Below are 17,900 nucleotides of genomic sequence, written 5' to 3'. Positions count from 1 at the left end.
ATCTGGGAGCCAGGTATGTTCAAAGTGGTCAGTGGTAGAAGCCCTCATGAAGGCAGGAATGCTGCAAACCTCCACTTACTGCCTTCCAGGACCATTTAAGTCATAGTAGTAAGAGCTGCTAGAAGTAGTCATTACCAACTTGATTACCAGCAATACACAATGATGTCAAGAAGACATTCCACATCCTTCTGTCATCACTAGCTCTCATTTCAACCACTAAAATAGGTACCAGCTATAGACCAAAAAAAAGGGAGACATGAAACGTTCATGGCTGTTCAAGTTAGAAAACTATGGCAGCGGCTATATTAACAGAAATGCAAATGTGTACACTAATTACAACATTTATTTACAGTCATTTTCACCAGTTGTGCAGCCTAAACTGCCATTATCTTGTTTAGTCATTCCTAAGATGCATTATTTCTGACATCAAAATATCCTGAAATTGGGAAACTACTGACCCAACCCCAACTGTGATAGAACTGCATGAACACCTTTCTAAGATGAAGGACCAGCATCACAGCAGCACATCAGGCCAACAAAGGCAGAAGTCCAGCAGCAGGAGAGGGCAATCGCACGATGACAGCATCGTGAGGTCAGCTCACCGACACTGTAGGTGTGCAGGCTTATCCTGATGACAAGAGCCATGGACCTCACCACGTGTCTGAAAACTGCAATGTTGCTACTTAAATGCCAAGCCTTTAATGGTGCATTAATAGATCGTTATTAAGTAGCAAATTAGCAGCTTAAATCTACATAAGTCAGCTGTGTACTGACTGTACCTCACAGTAACAAATTCACCAAATCTGTATCTTGTCTTCTTTGTAACAATGTTAAATATTCGTATATCTCAGTTCTCAGGTGTGATTCCAGCAGCTATGGTGAGGCAATTGCTGCTCCTGAATCTCCACCTTCATTTGCCTTCACTGGTGTCACTGTCGCTGTCACTGCTGCTGTCAGTATCACTGTCACTGGTCAATGCAGTTAGGTTACCTAGGGCTTCCCTGTTAAGAAAAGAAAATGGAGGATTACACTGCAATTCAACTGGGTGCTGGGGTTCTCGGTGTCTCTGACACTCACCTATAGCCTGTCAGTTTTGAAATCAGAAAAAGGGACCCTGTAGCTGCATCAAACTATATTAGAAACAAAAATGTTCTAACAGTCAAATCTATAGGCTTTCCTGACTTGCATGACAAATGAAATAGTCATTAAATTACTACATTCTGACTTTTTGCAAGGAAATAGAAGGGATAGAAAGCTATGAACATTTTGAATGGGCAGATGGACGAAAGGTCTCCATTTTACAAACTTTGCTTCATGGTGCCCACTTACTTTTGTTCCTGGTTGATTGCAAAATCACTCATTACTCTCTGGGTGAGGCCCTCACAAATAGGTAAGCTGAAGGCACTTGCCAGCTTTACTACTTCAATGGCCTGGGAAGGGCTGTTAGACACTTTTGCACTGTCCATAAGCTCATTCAGCAACTCACTTCTGTAAAAGAAAGGCAAAGTGTGAACTTTCTCCAACCCCTTCAGTAAAATATTTATAGGCAAGATCCAGTGTAAGTTCAGTAATAGAATTCCCAACAGTATTTCTGGAGACAAAATTAGATGAAGTCTAACATTTATTTTTATTTGTTTGCGGTGAGGTTAGAAAGTCTACAGGGCCAAAGGGATTATCAGCATTCATTCAATATGACTTCATGATGATCTATTCAATGTAGCCCCAATGTATGATGATCCATGAGCACAGATAAAAAACTGCTTGCCTCAGGATGCCCTGGATAGTAGGGAGTTGACGGCATGCTTGCCTAACAGCAGAGTGCCCAAATGTAGTGGCTAAGGCTGGTGAAGAAATTCCAAATGTGGCTACTTCCAGGCTGTACCCAAAGAGAGCTAGTTGATTTCAACTTACCTAGGAATCTTATTATGCTTCCTGAAAAGCCCCAACATTTTCCTGCTCAAGAAAGGAAGAAGATTATGAATACTATTAGAAAAACAAGGCAATCAGATACTATAGCTGTCTTCCCTCTGAAATCAGAGACTAAATGCCCTTTTCTTAACTATACTGTTAAGCTCCCAAAGACACACATCTGTGGGCTCTACTAGCTCCCAGCCCTGTGTCTACATGAGAATCACCGCAGGTGCTTAAACTCCCCAAACGAATCTACACTGCAATTTTCACAGGTAAATCTGATATGCTGCCAATGTCGAGATTTGCTGGTATAGGTTGAATATTCCGAATCCAAAAATGCTCCAAAATCTAAAACCCCATACACTTCTGGTCTCAAGCATTTTGGAAAAGGGATCACCACTGTCCTTCTAAGGAGGGAATCCATCCTGTGCACAGCTGGAAAAGAGGCATAGAACAGAACCATGCTGTCTCCCTCTCTCAAAGTACGGCAGGGGTTCAGTCTGTCTTAGAATTCTGTTATGAAGTGCAGGCTCAGATTGAGGCAACAGTCTCATGTAAGTGCTCCCCATCAGCCTGCCACACGCAGGACAAAGGAGAAACACACACATTCAGCTCCCATGACTCAGCTGAGGTCCGTACCCCTGCGCCAATCATCACAGCCTGGTCGTATCAAGTGTGTGCCAAACTGCCTGCGCTAACAACCAAATGCAAATGTCATACGTCTCTGTCACTAGCAGTATAGTTGCTAGAGACGTGAGCCACACCTCAAAAACAAGCCTTCATCATCTTTTCCTGGAGATAGCTGACTAGCAATCAGATGTTCAAATAAAGTTACTTTCTTGTACAAGGAGCCATGCACAAGCACCCCCCACTTATGACTCTCAGAACACACATTTATATACAAAACAAAATCCAGGAAAACCACCTGTCACTACCTCTACAAAAGATCCTTTTGCTCATTTTTGGAAACATGAATATGCATAAGGTTCCCATTCACAAACACTAAAAATTAGTATGTGAATGAAGTGCTGATAAAAACATAACCAGAACACAGTGGCACCAACCAAGGATGGGTTGTGGTCAAGGCCAAGTTTAGTTAATGTGCGTAAATGCCAGCTTCCAGAAGTCTAAGTACACAGCCCACATTTTCAGCTGGAGAGTGGGATGGGAGAAGCATCCAAAAATACTTCAATAACCCAAATGACCAAAACATTTTCAAAACTACGTTTCTTTGATCATATATTTCTTTGACCTTTAGTCAAGTGGAGTAATGAGGTTTAGTGACTGACTTGTCCATAGACACAGAAAGTAGAAAGACAATTCTCAGCCTATGGTTTCAGAGAACTATGCCTTATCTCAACTACATCGTGCATATTGTCTTCTTCCAAAAGTTTGCTTTTTAGTTGGTATTTGCAAGTTCCCGAATCAAATACTTGTTATATGGCCAAATCAAAGAACCTCTACCAGCGTGGGTCAATGTTTTAGATCCAAATACAAAAGCTTCTAAGTGTATACTTGTGGTACTGTACTCACCAGGCTTCCTGAGTTCTCCCAGCCCTTAAAAAGAGGATAGCTATACAGTTGAGAGAGGTGGCTGGCCAATCCTGAGCAGTCTGTCTGATGGGTTGGCTTTCATACGCAGATTTGATATCAGCAGCACAGTCAGCAAATGCCACCTGAAGCTGAGAAGCTTTAGGAGTCAGCAGAACTGCCTAACTGATTTTATGAGAATTTCAGTTCAGGAGACTTAACACAGGATCCTTAAAATCTGAGCAATGCATTTTACCATTTGAATATATTATGTGTATAGCACACAAGTAATTTAATTAAAAAAGGACCCTGTCCTAAGTATTTTGATTAGCCACAACTTTCAAATTCAGCTATGCATTTCCTTTGTAGATGGAGATTTTTTAAAAAGCAAGCTGAAGACAGAAGCTAATTTCATGTTGCTTGCTTTGGACTACAGGAAAAAGGGCAACTTTAAGAAAAGATTTCTGCTAAGGGCAAGATATGTTTAGATGTATCATCACTCAAATATGGGTTTGGGTGGCAGAACTCTCCAAAATGGCAGGTGAAACCGGGAAAACTAGCCTTAAGAAGACCTCAGTATGGGAGGATATACTGGCTGGTGAGTTACAGGCCTACCTCTGGTGGGTGCTTGTCCCTTGCCATGAGCATCAGGATCTCTTCTCTCAGCTCGCTGCGGAAAGCATGACCATATTCTTTACTATCTTGAAACAAGAAAGGAATAAGGAGTGATCATTGTTATGTAAAACCAACACTCTCTTGTTCACTGTCAACCTATTTTTTGGTGGGTAAAAATAAGTTGCTGTTATTTATTCTAGGCTTATCCCAGGATTCCAGAAACCCACCAGGATTCACAGTGGAACAAATGTAAAAGCCAATGCCTGGGCCTTGTTCCAGTGACGTGTTCATCACGGCATGTGCACTACATGGGAGCGGCCACCAGCTCCACGTGGTAAGACGTTGTTTTATAGCACTTGGGAATTTTTGATATACTTTTATTACTCATTAGAGCAGTCGTGTGAAGCAGGAGGGCAGGACTAGAGCCTACTGACTTTATAGTACAGTAGTCACCTAGTGAAAGATACAGAGTATCTATTTCATTTTGCAGCCAAGTTATACACATAAGACACACATGCGCGTGATTCGTGATGCTCATGGCTATTACTTGGAAACATAATCATCACTGACTGTGGTTAGCAAAGTGAGGCAACAATGGCACAGAGGAATCACACAGGCTTTCGGGTCAAAAACCTTTATTCAGATTTAGGGTCTGCCACGTCATTAGCATTTATTTTCTTTGGGTCATATCCCACAACAGGTGCACAAAACTCAGCTCATTCCTATGTCACGAAGGGACTGACTTAAGTCATTTTCAACAAATTTTTCTCCTGATAGCCAACATGCAACATGAGCACATGACCTTGAAGTAGATCTCAACTAACACATTCAGTTCAGTCAAAATGGAAGTTTTCATCCCTAACAGTAATGTTAGCACATTCCTTATCAAAATAGAGGATACTGAGGTGAGATGCACTTGGGCACATAAAAAGTAAAACTGACCTTTCCAAATTTTAGGAATCACTTCTAGCCGATTGGCCACATCCAATGCTTGGAGAAGATGTATCAATGTTTGGGAGTGGGGAAAGTAGACCTGATTAAGACAAACACATTTTTAAAGCATTAATCTGCAGAAACCCAATTCATCTAGAATGATAAATAACAAGTAATAAATGAACTATCTTACTGAAGGTATCAGGTCCTCATACCACTTCAAGGTGACATCAATTTGTTCCATTAGACAAATCAAATCGAAGAACTTGGAACTGTGATGAAGGCAAAAAGTGTGTTTAGTCTAAAGTCCCTGTGTCTAACAAAAGGGGAAATAAGGATTTAAATTACAGCGTATTATATGTTACAAAGAATTTCAAAATACTTACAACTTGAAGTTAAATGAGCCAATTATTTGGTTTAAGAGCTGCCAGTATGTGCTGACTTCTCAATTAAACACCCTACCCTCGACTGGTCATTTCTAACTGTTTCCTTTGTATACTCTTAGGTCATAGTGAATAGATACTGAATTTCAAATTCATTTTAAAAACATGCAACGTGAAACAAGGATTTGGATACACAGAAAACAATTCTCACACATCTGTTAACATGCTGCCTTCTTAAATTCATGTTCTTATCTGCCTAAAAGCAAACCCATTTAGGGAGTATCTCTGGGTTCCAGTATCTTGATCTTTGAATACAAAAGCAAGGGAGGTGAGAGGAAATCTTCAGGGCTCACCATGCTATAACAACTTGAAAATGTAAAATGAGAGTGGGTAGAGGAAAAAGATATGTGGATTTTACAGTGTTGCAGAAAAAAAAAAAGAAAACCCTTAAAGGACACAAACTAGTCTTTCAAATCTGGCAGTTTTACCATTGCTTTAATTCCTAAGTGCTCAATTAACATGTCCTATTTGATCATTGGCATGCTGCCTGAAACCAGAGGTGAGGTATGAAGGGACGTCAACAGCCTCCCACTTGCAGAATCTGGTAACTCATGAAAAAGGATACGTTTCCAACACACTTACTAATAGAAATTACGATGATGTTCAAGTCCAATGAATTTCCAGTTGTCTCCGGTATTTAAAAGGCCATGTATTTGGTAGGCAAGTTCTAGATCTCTGAGAGATGAGCACTGAAAATTTGCAAGTAGTAAGTATCACTCTGATACCGTCAGCTAGTGGTTCACAAATAAATAAAAACAGTAGAGCATCTTGTGAAAATACTTAATGTTGACTCAACGTATTATTGGTCGACAGCAAATAAGTTACAAGAAATGGGGGGGAGACAAATCCCAAGTTCTGTGAAATTTATTATAGTATTATTTTAATTTAGCAATTATACCATTAGAAATTAATCCTATAACAACACCTGGTCAAGTGCACAAAAGACACCTGTAGTGCAGAGTCTGGACTAGTAAAAATCTCCATGAAGTAACTCCAAAATCTACTCACAGGAAAGTTAAGTTATAGTTCTTACTATGAAATACTGATTGCTGTCAATAAATAAAACACCCTGAAAGTATGCCTGGATATACATACACTTGAGTACCCACAGTAAAAACCTTGCGAGGATCCACACTAAATACTAGGTTGGTGAAAAGTAATTGTGGTTTTTGCCATTGAAAGTAGCAGCTTTTGTAATTGCGGTTTTTGCCATGGAAAGTAATGGCAAAGGCCACAATTACTTTTGCACCAAACTAATAGTAAAGCAATTAAATTACCCTTAGGGAACTGGGTTCATCCTAAAACTGCTTGAAATGTTTCCTATGGTAAGCATGATTAAACAAACTAAAATAAAAACCATTATCAATTTTAACTTACTAACAGGCAAATCTGAAATATTATGAAAATTCATAATATTTAGGGGCATGAAAAACGTCAATGTAAACAATAAACAAAGGGTAGGGATAGTATGAGATTGAAAAGTACAGATTTTAGGCCAGGCGTGTTGGCTCAGGCCTGTAATCCCAGCACTTTGGGAGGTGGTCAGGAGTTCAAAACCAGTCTGGTCAACATGGTGAAACTCCATCTCTACCAAAAAAAAATACAAAAATTAGCCAGGCATGGTGGCGCACACCTGTAGTCCCAGCTATTCGGGAGGCTGAGGCAGGAGAATTGCTTGAACCCAGGAGGCAGAGGTTGCGGTGAGCCACTGTACTCCAGCGTGGGTGACACAGTGAACCTCCATTTCAAAGAAAAACAAATTACAGATTTTAGAGAAAGAAGAAAAAACAGAAGCAAAGACATGAACACAAGAGTTAGAAAGTGAACAGAACCAGGGAGAACCCTCCAGTTACAGATTAATTTAGGAAATGGATAGCGAATTAATAAAGAAATGATACTTACTATGCTCATGGCTGACTGAAAAAACTTATCTGAAAATCAAAGTTCACAAGAGTTTTGGTTACAATGGATAAAATATATTTTCAAGTCAGTAACATTAACAAAAATCCTGCCAACAAAACTGGTAACATCAAGATAAAGCTAAGAACGTAAAAACTTAAGAGAGTCAGGAACGTGCCACAGACATTTTGGCTTTCTCAGAAAGATCATGGCAAATATTACTAAGCTATATATACCTACTATGTACTCAAATTTATTTAAAAATATAATAAAAAAATACTTCTAAGCTATAGGGATCACAAGGCCTCTAACTGGCACTCAGGGAAACCGGCCCTCTGTCTTTAGAGGAGGAAAACACAAGTGATTGCTATACATACCATCATCCGGGTCCTTTGGAGAAAATCTCTTTTCCATTAATTCATTCATTATATCATAAATGATGACGGATGATCTCTTTGAAGGGTTTCCTGCAGAACAAGAAAGCAAATGTGTTTAATCCACTTCCTTTACCACCACCAAACTCACAGTACCTAATACAAAGGGACACATTTCTCCTTCCTCCACCTCCAGCCTGGGTCCTCGCATAGACCTGGGTGGAGACCAATGCTTGCTAAAGGAAACACTATACCCTGCAGAGAGCAATTCTCTGTAAAATCTGGAATAATCACTGGTCTCTGTTCATGTGCTCCACTGAGACTTTCCCCTTCCTTTAGTCTCTTCATATGAAGCCTGGCTTACTGGAGTAGGCGGCAGACAGTAACACACACTCCTTCACCAAACCAGCATACTTAGAAAAACAAATTTTTTTTTTTGTTGAGACAGAGTCTTGCACTACTGCCCTGGCTGGAGTGCGATGGCACAATCTCGGCTCACTGCAACCTCCGCCTCCCGGGTTCAAGTGATTCTTCTGCCTCAGCCTCCCGAGCAGCTGGGACTAAGGCCCCTGTCACCACGCCTGGCTAATTTTTTGTATTTTTAGTAGACACAGGGTTTCCCCATGTTGTTCAGGCTGGTCTTGAACTCCTGACCTCGTGATCTGCCCGCCTCGGCCTCCCAAAGTGCTGGGACTACAGGCATGAGTCACTGCACCCGGCCAAAAATGGTTTTTGCTAGTAATCATTTGTGTTCCCTTTAAATATAATCAGAATGAGGTCAAGAAAAAGTAAACTAGAATTAATGGACAGGGCAGTTCTTAAAAATAACATGAGCTGAGCACTAATAAGTCAGAAAATCATCTGCAATATTCCCAGTCAAATATTTCTCTACACTCCTTTCCCTACCTGTGCTGTATGTCGTGGTAGTAGAGCTGTAATGACAGTACAGATAGAGTTTCACAATTTACTCAGGCATGCTTCCCTTTGCTAACATTCTTAATTTTATTAGTTACATAATATTCTCTTTTCAATGTATTGTTTCTAGGTTATTTGAGGCTCTCTCTTTTGGGTAAATTCCTAGAAACTATTATTACTATTGAGACAGCGTCTTGCTCTGTCACCTAGGCTGGAGTGCAGGGGGACAAACGCAGGTTACTGCAGCTTCAACCTCCTGGCCAAAAGCAATCCCCCTGCCTCATACTCCTGAATAGCAGGGACTACAGGGATGCGCCACCATGCCCAGATACTTTTTTCATGTTTAGTAGACATGGAGGTCTCTCTATGTTGTCCAGGTTGGTTTCAAACTCCTGGGCTCAAGCAATCCTCCTGTCTTGGCTTCCTAAATTGCTGGGATTACAGGCGTAAGCCAAAATTACTGTTGCAGACAGGCAATTTATATACATAAGACAAACCAACACAGCTCCCCCAGATCCCCCATCCCCCAGTCCTGGCTGTTACTTATGAAATGTAAGTACATCTGACTTTGATTAGCAATTGAACCAGTGATGAGAGTTATAGAGGAAAGGAATATACTTTGGGATCAGAAATAGTAGCTCCATCACAATCTCACCAAGGTTGAATAAAATTTTAGGGGACACAATTATGGAAACTGTTTACCTGTTTCCAAGGTATAGTCAATTAACTGTTTGGTTCCTTTTCCTAAAGATAAAATTTGCCTACACAGGTGAGGATATGGATTTCACAAAGTTAGTCCTCCAAACCAGAGAGAATCAAGTTCCCTTCTGTAATTTTTATAGTCTATCCACAAGAAAGAATGACTAGAACTGTCAATTCTGAACTCAAGGGTTATTTCTTAGGCTGGGGATAATGGATAAGACCCAAAAGATTTTGAGTGTCTCATATGTGCCTTCCAAGCACAGTAGCAGACACGGTGTGGAACTCATTTAACTACCACACCCTGCTGCTATTCCTCAGGTAGGTATCCAGTCACTTTGACATAGCTGGTAATAAATTGTAGAGTGGACATCTCAGCTCAGGTGTGTCTCTCTTCAAAGTCCATCTACAGAGCAGAGCTCCCACTGGAACTGACCTAAAAGTGGACAACGAATGGTGCCTTGAGGTCCTCCCAAAACGCTTCACAATAAGTTTACCTTTCCTCTGGAGCAGCAACGTCCACAAACTTTTGGCAAAGATGGAAATGTTCTGAATCTGCATCACTGAACATGGTAGCCACTAGACACATGGCTACTGAGCACTAATGTGACAAAATAATTTATTATTTTACTTAATTTTTTTTTTTTTTTTTGAGACGGAGTCTCGCTCTGTCGCCCGCCCAGGCTGGAGTGCAGTGGCGCAATCTCGGCTCACTGCAAGCTCCGCCTCCTGGGTTCACGCCATTCTCCTGCCTCAGCCTCTCTGAGTAGCTGGGACTACAGGCGCCCGCCACCACGCCCGGCTAATTTTTTTTTGTATTTTTAGTAGAGACGGGGTTTCACCATGGTCTCCATCTCCTGACCTCGTGATCCGCCCGCCTCGGCCTCCCAAAGTGCTGGGATTACAAGCGTGAGCCACCGCACCCGGCCTATTTTACTTAATTTTAATTAACTGGCCACATGTGGCTAGTGGCTACGGTATTAAATAGCATAGCTCCAGAGAACGAAAGGAACTTCAACCAAAATACATTCTACCCAATTCCTGTTTGTACAACATCACTGCCACTACAATCCATAACCCTCACCCCTCCAGCTCAAGTTTTAGACCACAAACAAGATTGCTACCCTCAAGAATAATTTTAGGTAGTAAGACCCTGTCCAATAAAAAAAAAAAAATCAGCTAGGCATGCTGGTGGGCATCTGTAATCCTAACTACTCAGGAGGCTGAGGAGGGAGGACTGTTTGAGCCCAGGAGTTCAAGGCTGCAATGAGCAAGATCCTGTCTCTAAAAAAAAAGCCACAACTTTCTGCTCAGGCTGTACAGGTTAATTTACAAATTCTCTTTTCTTAATTCATATGCAGAGAAGATAACCTACAACAATTAATCACATAAATTCAAGAAAGCTGGTCAATTTTCTATATAAATTAACACAATTTAAGGCCATACATACCAGGTTGATCAAACAGCTGAATAATATGGTGATATGTTGCCAGCGAGGGTTCTCAAATTACCAGGTAGATAGAAAAAATAAACAGTGAGGTAAAAACACAGCAATCCAAAATATAGTTTACTGAGACACACTGAATTAAAAACATATTGTTAATATTTAAGCAAAATATGCATTTCTATTCCTTTGAACAAAGATATTTTCCAACTCATTAATGTAAAGGTGAAAAACTATCATGAAGACTGTATCACTTTTTGAAAGTCCAAATACTTACTAGTCACATTCTTCACTGAGAACAGTAAAACATATTGAAGTGAATTGATTCCCAAAGCAACTTTCAATAAAGTAATTAATGAAAAATATACAATACACTAGCACACACTTAGGTTCAAATACCTAATTATGCTAGGAAAATGTCATGAATTTAAAACTAGCTAACTCAAAGCAATCACTTCTCCTCAGATTCAACAGATCCATAAACAAAGTACCTAAAATACTAATGAACACTAAGATGATGAAGGCACTCCCACTATAATAAGTACATGTAATTAAATGTGCCAAATGTGGAAAGAAAATTTCCAACATATTATGTAAGCAGAAGGATAATTTAAAGCTCTTTGCTTATGTAGCCCTGAAACCTCTGGCTGGCACAGTCTCTGTCCTCAGAGAACTCAAGGGCGCATCCTCACCTATTCCAATGGCTTTCATTTCACGTAAAATCTGTAAGGCCGGCGATCTTGCAAGCACATGAAATCTTCGGAGACATTTCAGAATGGTATTAAAAGTCTGCAGATTTGGTTTCACCTTCTGTGCAACCATGTGTCTTAGCAGCTCCTAGTTGAATAAAAAACAACAAGTATCTTTCGTGCCTGGGTAATCTGTCCAATAATCTATGTTTCATACAGAATAAAGAATTTAGCTTGCTTATGTTTAAAGCAGGTTAGTAACTATATCCCTATTTTAAGAACTGTTTATTGATTAGCAGGTTCCATGATTCTGCCTTTTAAAGGAGCCTGCTAATTCAAACACCCACCCCACTTGATAGAGGTGGTCAACTGTCTTCAGTCTTCTACCTAGGAGAGTTTTCCAAGAAAAGATGCAAAAATAATAGACTAGTATGATATAAAAAAGTGTTTTTTTTTTTTTTAGACAGAGTTTCGCTCTTCTTGCCCAGGCTGGGGTGCAGTGGTGTGATCTTGGCTCACTACAACCTCTGCCTCGTGGGTTGAGGCGATTCTCCTGCCTCAGCCTCCTGAGTAGCTGCAACTACAGGCGTGCAACACTATGCCTGGCTAATTTTTGTATTTTTGTAGTAGAGCCGGGGTTTCACCATGTTAGTCAGGCTGGTCACAAACTCCTGACCTAAGGTAATCCACCCGCCTCAGCCTCAAAGTGCTGGGATTATAGGCATGAGCCACCATGCCCAGCCGTTTCTAAAGTTACTAGGCAAGAATCAACCCAGTGATTTCAACTTTTTGAACTTATACCTGATAGGATTTGACAACAAATATGCATTACTTTGTAACAGAAAAACTACTATGGAAAATAAATGAATAAAATGGTCCAGAATTCTAGCTGTATACTCTGGGTCAAGTAACTTTTTCTTCTTATATGCCAGACACAGCTGAGTTCCAGGGCTGCGGAAAGGGTAGTGAACAGGTAACTGCTACACAGTGACTGCCATACACATGCTCATCAATGCTGTCTCCAGCCCATGTACTTCTTTTTTTTTTTGAGATGCAGTCTTGCTCTGTTGCCCAGGCTGGAGTGCAATGGTGCGATCTCTGCTCACAGCAACCTCCACCTCCCGGGTTCAATCGATTCTCTTGCCTCAGCTTCCCAAGTAGCTGGGATTACAGGTGTGCACCACCACGCCCAGCTAATTGTTTGTATTTTTAGTAGAGACGGGTTTCACCATGTTGGCCAGGCTGGTCTCAAACTCCTGGTCTCAGGTGATCTGCCCACCTCAGCCTCCCAAAGTGCTGGTATTACAGGTTTGAGCCACCACACCTGGCCAGCCCATGTATTTCTGGTAAAGAGTATTTAAGCCCTATTAAAAAATAAACTGAGGATTCCTCCTTACCAGTATTTTACTCCATTTTTCCTCAAATTTCTCATTTATCACGAATACTGTTGCTTCAATCATTGCATTAAATGTGTATACATCAGCTGTAAAAGAATAAAATGATAAAATTTGGGGTTGAAGATTAATCCCTAAATGGCTGAGTTTAAGGCAAAGCAGTCATTCCTATGTGTCCCTTGGTTAATCACATGTCCACAAAACTGGAAAACTACTCTCCTCTCTGGATCTCTACTCTTGCTTCAATCATCTATGCGTCAGGAAAAGGCAAAGTGTAGGCCAATGACTGAGGCAAAATCCAAAGTCTTCACACAGACAATTAAGAGAAAGAAGGAAACGGAGAAAAGGACGGAGGGGAGTTCTTAAACTCACCACGGAGTCTGTTGTTTAGTAACTCAGTGTACAAGTTTAATGCCTGCTCACAAGCTCGGTGCTGGAAAAGGAAAACGAAAAATTAAGCATCATCAAATTCATTTACTTAAGAAGTCCTTGCACATTTCTGTCTCAGAGTTTGGTAATATAGCTCAGGCTCAACAGATCAGGCTCCTGTTCTCATGAAGCTCATACTCTAGTGCAGTGGGGTTTTCTATCCACTGGTAATGCCTCAACATATTTTTATTTGTCACAACTGAAAGTGGGGGAGGAGTGTACTACTCACATCCAGTGGGTAGAAGCCAGGGAGCTACTAACATCCTACAATGCACAGGACAGACCTCACAAATTACCTGACCCAAAATGTTAGTGGTTCTGAGGCTGAAACACCCTGATCAGTGGAAATGAAAGACAAAAATAAATAAAACAAATGTACCTTCACCATTCCTCGGATCATTGTGCAATAGGAATGGGCATTTTTCTCTGGCATTAGAGAAAAGATTCTCTCAGCGTTGTTTTTTGCTCTAGACACAAGAGAGTAAATGTGAACCCGGGCAACAGGAAATACCAATGAGAGCTACCACCATTTACTGACGGTTTATTATGTTCTAGGCAATGTGCCAAGTACTTTACATACATTATCTCAATTCTTACAGGGCGTTATGGTTATTATCATTTTGAAAATGGGGAAAATCAAGACTTAACGATCTTAATGTGTTGTCAGGGCTTTGCAGGTTAAGTGGCAGAATTAGAATTGAAAATGAAAAGTTTGTAAACAAGTATATAAATATCTATGCTATTAAAAACAAGATGCAACTGTATGACAAAGTCCCTAGTAAAGTTTCCTCACCTTTCTTCAATCTTCAGATACTACTTCCCAGAGGCAAAATGGTTTCTTTTGGATCCTTCTGGCATATTCTAGCATATGTACTTTTAACACTTCTCTCACTCCATAACCTCCGCCTCCCAGGTTTAAGTGATTCTCCTGCCTCCACCTCCCGAGTAGCTGGAATTACAGGCACGTGCCACCACGCCTAGCTAATTGTTGTATTTTTAGTAGAGATGAGGTTTCACCATGTTGGTCAGGCTGGTCTCAAACCCCTGACCTCAAGTGATCCACCTGCCTTGGCCTCCCACGGCGCCAGGATTACAGGCGTGAGGCACTGTGTCCAGCTTACCCCAAGGAATTTAATCTTTCATCCTATCAAATTCATCACTTCAATAACAATTTTAGATAATCATGGTAGCTTTCCCTCTCCAGACATTCACATGAAATATACTCCTTTTAGACACCTAGCAAATCTTCAATATAATTAAGTTATTACCTTTCATTCAAACTGCTGTGTATGTCCACATGTTGGTCAGTGGTCTTAATTTAGCAGTACACTCTAGTGTCTATGATATTTTTAGTAAACAAAAGTATTAAATCTTTCAGAATTAGAGGTATATATTCCAAGGTAGCACTGTTAATGAAACTACCAAAGGAACCACACCATATGAAAGTTATGCTGAGTTAAACAGATGAGGGGGAAAAAAAGGGTCAACCTCTCAACAGATTCTTGTGTTGTTGAATGGAGATAAAGACCTTATTGAAAAACGGTCTAAATGTGTACGAATACAAATAGTGAAATTTATATTGCACAATAAAAATCAATTATTTTAGGACATCACAAGAAAACATCTTCACGGGGTGATGGGGCATATTCCATGCACTGTAAGACACTGTAATTCAAGGTTCTAATTACGTGTGACATACTGCCATGTAACTCCAAACTGACGACCAGCTTTCCTCCTAGATGTCTCATCATTTTCCTCTTCCTGAAATGAATAATCATCAAGAGAAATAAAAGTTAAGGCAATGGAATGCATTTCTCAGTCAGACTACTCAAAATCAGAAAGGCAAAGGGAACTCAGAAAAATAAAGGAAACACAGATCCAGCAGAAGGCAAAGAGGAAGCCCAATAATGCTTACATCTAGACAGTTAATTTCTTAAGTGCAAATCAGATGAAAAGCCAAGTTGACTCTCAAAGCAACAAGTGACAGAGTGGAGATAAGATGAAGCCAGTTCCGGCCGGGCGCGGTGGCTCACGCCTGTAATCCCAGCAATTTGGGAGGCCGAGGCGGGCGGATCACGAGGTCAGGAGATCGAGACCATCCTGGCTAACATGGTGAAACCCCGTCTCTACTAAAAATACAAAAAATTAGCCGGGCGAGGTGGCGGGCGCCTGTAGTCCCAGCTACTTAGGAGGCTGAGGCAGGAGAATGGTGTGAACCCGGGAGGCGGAGCCTGCAGTGAGCCAAGATCGCGCCACTACACTCCAGCCTGGGCGACAGAGCAAGACTCTATCGCAAAAAAAAAAAAAAAAAAAAAAAGATGAAGCCAGTTCCCCGTTTGTCCTGGTCCTCAGATAGAAAGAGGAAAACCAAACAACACAGCATATTTGCTCAGAGACTACATCTGGCTTGATCCATACAAACTGTCATAATTAGGGTGAAAGCAAGATAAACAACATATAGTTAATGCCTAACACTCACCCAAGCAAACTAAGACTTTTTTTTTTTTTTTGAGACAAGAGTCTCGCTCTGTCGCCCAGGTTGGAATGCAGTGGTGTGGTCTCGGTTCACTGCAACCTCCACCTCCTGGGTTCAAGCAATTCTCCTGCCTCAGCCTCCAGAGTAGCTGGGACTACAGGCACGTGCCACCACGCCCAGCTAATTTTTTGTATTTTTTTTTTAGTAGGGACGGGGTTTCACCATGTTAGCCAGGATGGTCTCAATCTCCTGACCTCATGATCCACCCACCTCGGCCTCCCAAAGTGCTGGGATTACAAGTGTGAGCCACTGCACCTGGCAAGACTTCTTACAAGACTAAATCTTGTCTTTATTTATAAACCAAGGTCTGGGATGAGGCTGACGTAGAGCAATACAGGCTTGGTTGGCATTGCAGAGGTCAGTGCTGGCTCTGTAGCCTGCTGCCTCAAGAGCTGGGGCTAGAGAGGCGGAGGGCCAACCAGAGCAGGGCTTCACGAAGTGATGCTCCGGAAAGCAAGGTGTAACTGCAACCTACTGCCTATGCACTTTTAAAAATGTAAGGTTCTCTACATAAATAATCTACATTTGGCCAGGTGCAGTGGTCAGTAATCCCAAAACTTTCAGAGGCTGAAGGATCGCTTGAGCCCCAGAGTTGAAGACACCATCCTGGGCAATACAGCAAGACCCTATGTCTACCCACCCTCCCCACCCAAAAAAAACTAGCCAGGCATGGTGGCCCACACTTGTGGTCCCAGCTACTTGGGAGAATGAGGAAGGAGGAACACTTGAGCCCAGGAGTTAGAGGCTGCACTAAGCTATGATAGCATCACTGCACTCCACCCTAGGTGATAGAGTGAGACCCTGTCTCTGAGGGGGAAACAAGAAATCCACATTTAGTTGGGCAAAGAGTATAAAAGATAGAAACGAAGAAAAACACCAATAATCCCATCACCGAGAAACACTTTTTAAATGATTTTTTTCTTATGCATTTGTAAAAACATTTTTACAAAAATGGAATATATACTGCTGATAGCCTGTTTCCCACTTATTGGATGAATGCTTCCATAGCCAAACAAATCTACTCTAATGTGTTCAATGGCCACACAACTTTTATCATAATTTGATCATCTACTGTTGGACATCTAGATTGTTTTCAACATTTTTGCAAATATAAATACCTCCTTATGAAAAATGTCACATGAGCATCTCTATTTGATCCAAAGGATTTGAGACCTAGTTCTAGAAGTAAAATTCACGGTCGAGAGAGAGGCTATGACTCAGCTTACAGGCGGCCCCCAGCACACTACTGTTCTGACTCCAGCCCAGTGTTCTCTCCTCTAAGTCCACGTATGAATTTTTGAGGGGGCCCAGGCCATGGAGTCTTTCCCTGGCCGGAAGACATCATGTTATTACTCTAAGTGACACAGGCCAGCCCAAACATTTCTGATCAATGCTTTGCCTTAATATGAAGTAGGTGAGGACAACATATTGTTAAAAAGTAAACTAGGACAGAAGTAACTGTTTAAAATCTCTCTTCCTCCTGTACCACTTTTTATCAAGGCTATAGTACCACACATCTCAGTACAAATCTCTACTACCCTGACACATGGCAAAACAACTCATCTTATTTTTAAAAGCAATTTCTTCAAAAACAAGCTTAAGGAAAAAAAAAAAAAAATCAAGGCCAACAGTTATTACCAATGCTTCTGACTGTTCAGTTTGTTGAAAATGATAATCAGTTGAGGGCTCCTGGTCACCATAGTAACACAATAAATCCAAGAGACTATTTGTTGTTTCAAGAGACACAGTGGTTCCTGTGGGCAAGAGACAGAAAGAGAAAGAAACCTTGAAACAATGAAGAACTAAATCCTGTTAGGTTAAAATGCGTCATTTTTTTATATTAGCGGTGGTCTTCATGGCTACATACTTAATGTTGTCCACTACTTTACGCACTCAACGTCAACTTAACCACCTGGAGTGACATAGACAGGGACATAACCCCTATTAACCACGTAATTTGACGTAGAAGACTGGAACACAAGATGAAGTTTGGACCTGTGCTCACTTATTTTATGTACTCATTATCCTCAAACTACTTCATGGTTTTAATTATCATCACCAAACTGAACACACTGCAAACTATCCCCAC

The 17,900-nt window shown here is 41.0% G+C and overlaps 1 protein-coding gene and 1 non-coding gene across 6 annotated transcripts in view; both read right to left on the bottom strand.

The window, feature by feature from the left end:
* Positions 1–325: 325 nt before the first annotated feature.
* Positions 326–17,900, bottom strand: part of PTCD3 (pentatricopeptide repeat domain 3) — a 32,480-nt gene continuing 14,905 nt past the window's right edge. Inside the window, exons 8-24 of one of the 5 annotated variants that reach the window (XM_055243592.2) lie at positions 17,450–17,565; positions 14,975–15,036; positions 13,655–13,742; positions 13,219–13,279; positions 12,850–12,935; positions 11,456–11,600; positions 10,770–10,820; positions 7,709–7,798; positions 7,335–7,363; positions 6,015–6,121; positions 5,183–5,261; positions 4,999–5,089; positions 4,057–4,142; positions 3,445–3,593; positions 1,912–1,953; positions 1,330–1,488; positions 326–1,001 (exon numbers count right to left, since the gene is read on the bottom strand). In XM_055243592.2, coding sequence (XP_055099567.1) covers positions 911–1,001; positions 1,330–1,488; positions 1,912–1,953; positions 3,445–3,593; positions 4,057–4,142; positions 4,999–5,089; positions 5,183–5,261; positions 6,015–6,121; positions 7,335–7,363; positions 7,709–7,798; positions 10,770–10,820; positions 11,456–11,600; positions 12,850–12,935; positions 13,219–13,279; positions 13,655–13,742; positions 14,975–15,036; positions 17,450–17,565 — 1,532 coding nt within the window. In that variant the 3' untranslated portion in view covers positions 326–910. Of the gene's footprint in view, positions 1,002–1,329; positions 1,489–1,911; positions 1,954–3,444; positions 3,594–4,056; positions 4,143–4,998; positions 5,090–5,182; positions 5,262–6,014; positions 6,122–7,334; positions 7,364–7,708; positions 7,799–10,769; positions 10,821–11,455; positions 11,601–12,849; positions 12,936–13,218; positions 13,280–13,654; positions 13,743–14,974; positions 15,037–17,449; positions 17,566–17,900 lie in introns of those variants that run through there. The other 4 variants (XM_063617563.1, XM_063617562.1, XM_063617564.1 and 1 more) reach the window with 4 other exon arrangements.
* On the bottom strand, positions 2,438–2,574 carry LOC129463341 (small nucleolar RNA SNORD94). Its single transcript, XR_008651129.1, has one exon. It is a non-coding gene; the product is annotated as a small nucleolar RNA SNORD94 (small nucleolar RNA).

This window comes from Symphalangus syndactylus, chromosome 14 (genome assembly GCF_028878055.3).
Source record: "Symphalangus syndactylus isolate Jambi chromosome 14, NHGRI_mSymSyn1-v2.1_pri, whole genome shotgun sequence".
Taxonomy (NCBI): Eukaryota; Metazoa; Chordata; class Mammalia; order Primates; family Hylobatidae; genus Symphalangus; species Symphalangus syndactylus.
This window is presented reverse-complemented; position numbering and strand designations above follow the sequence as displayed.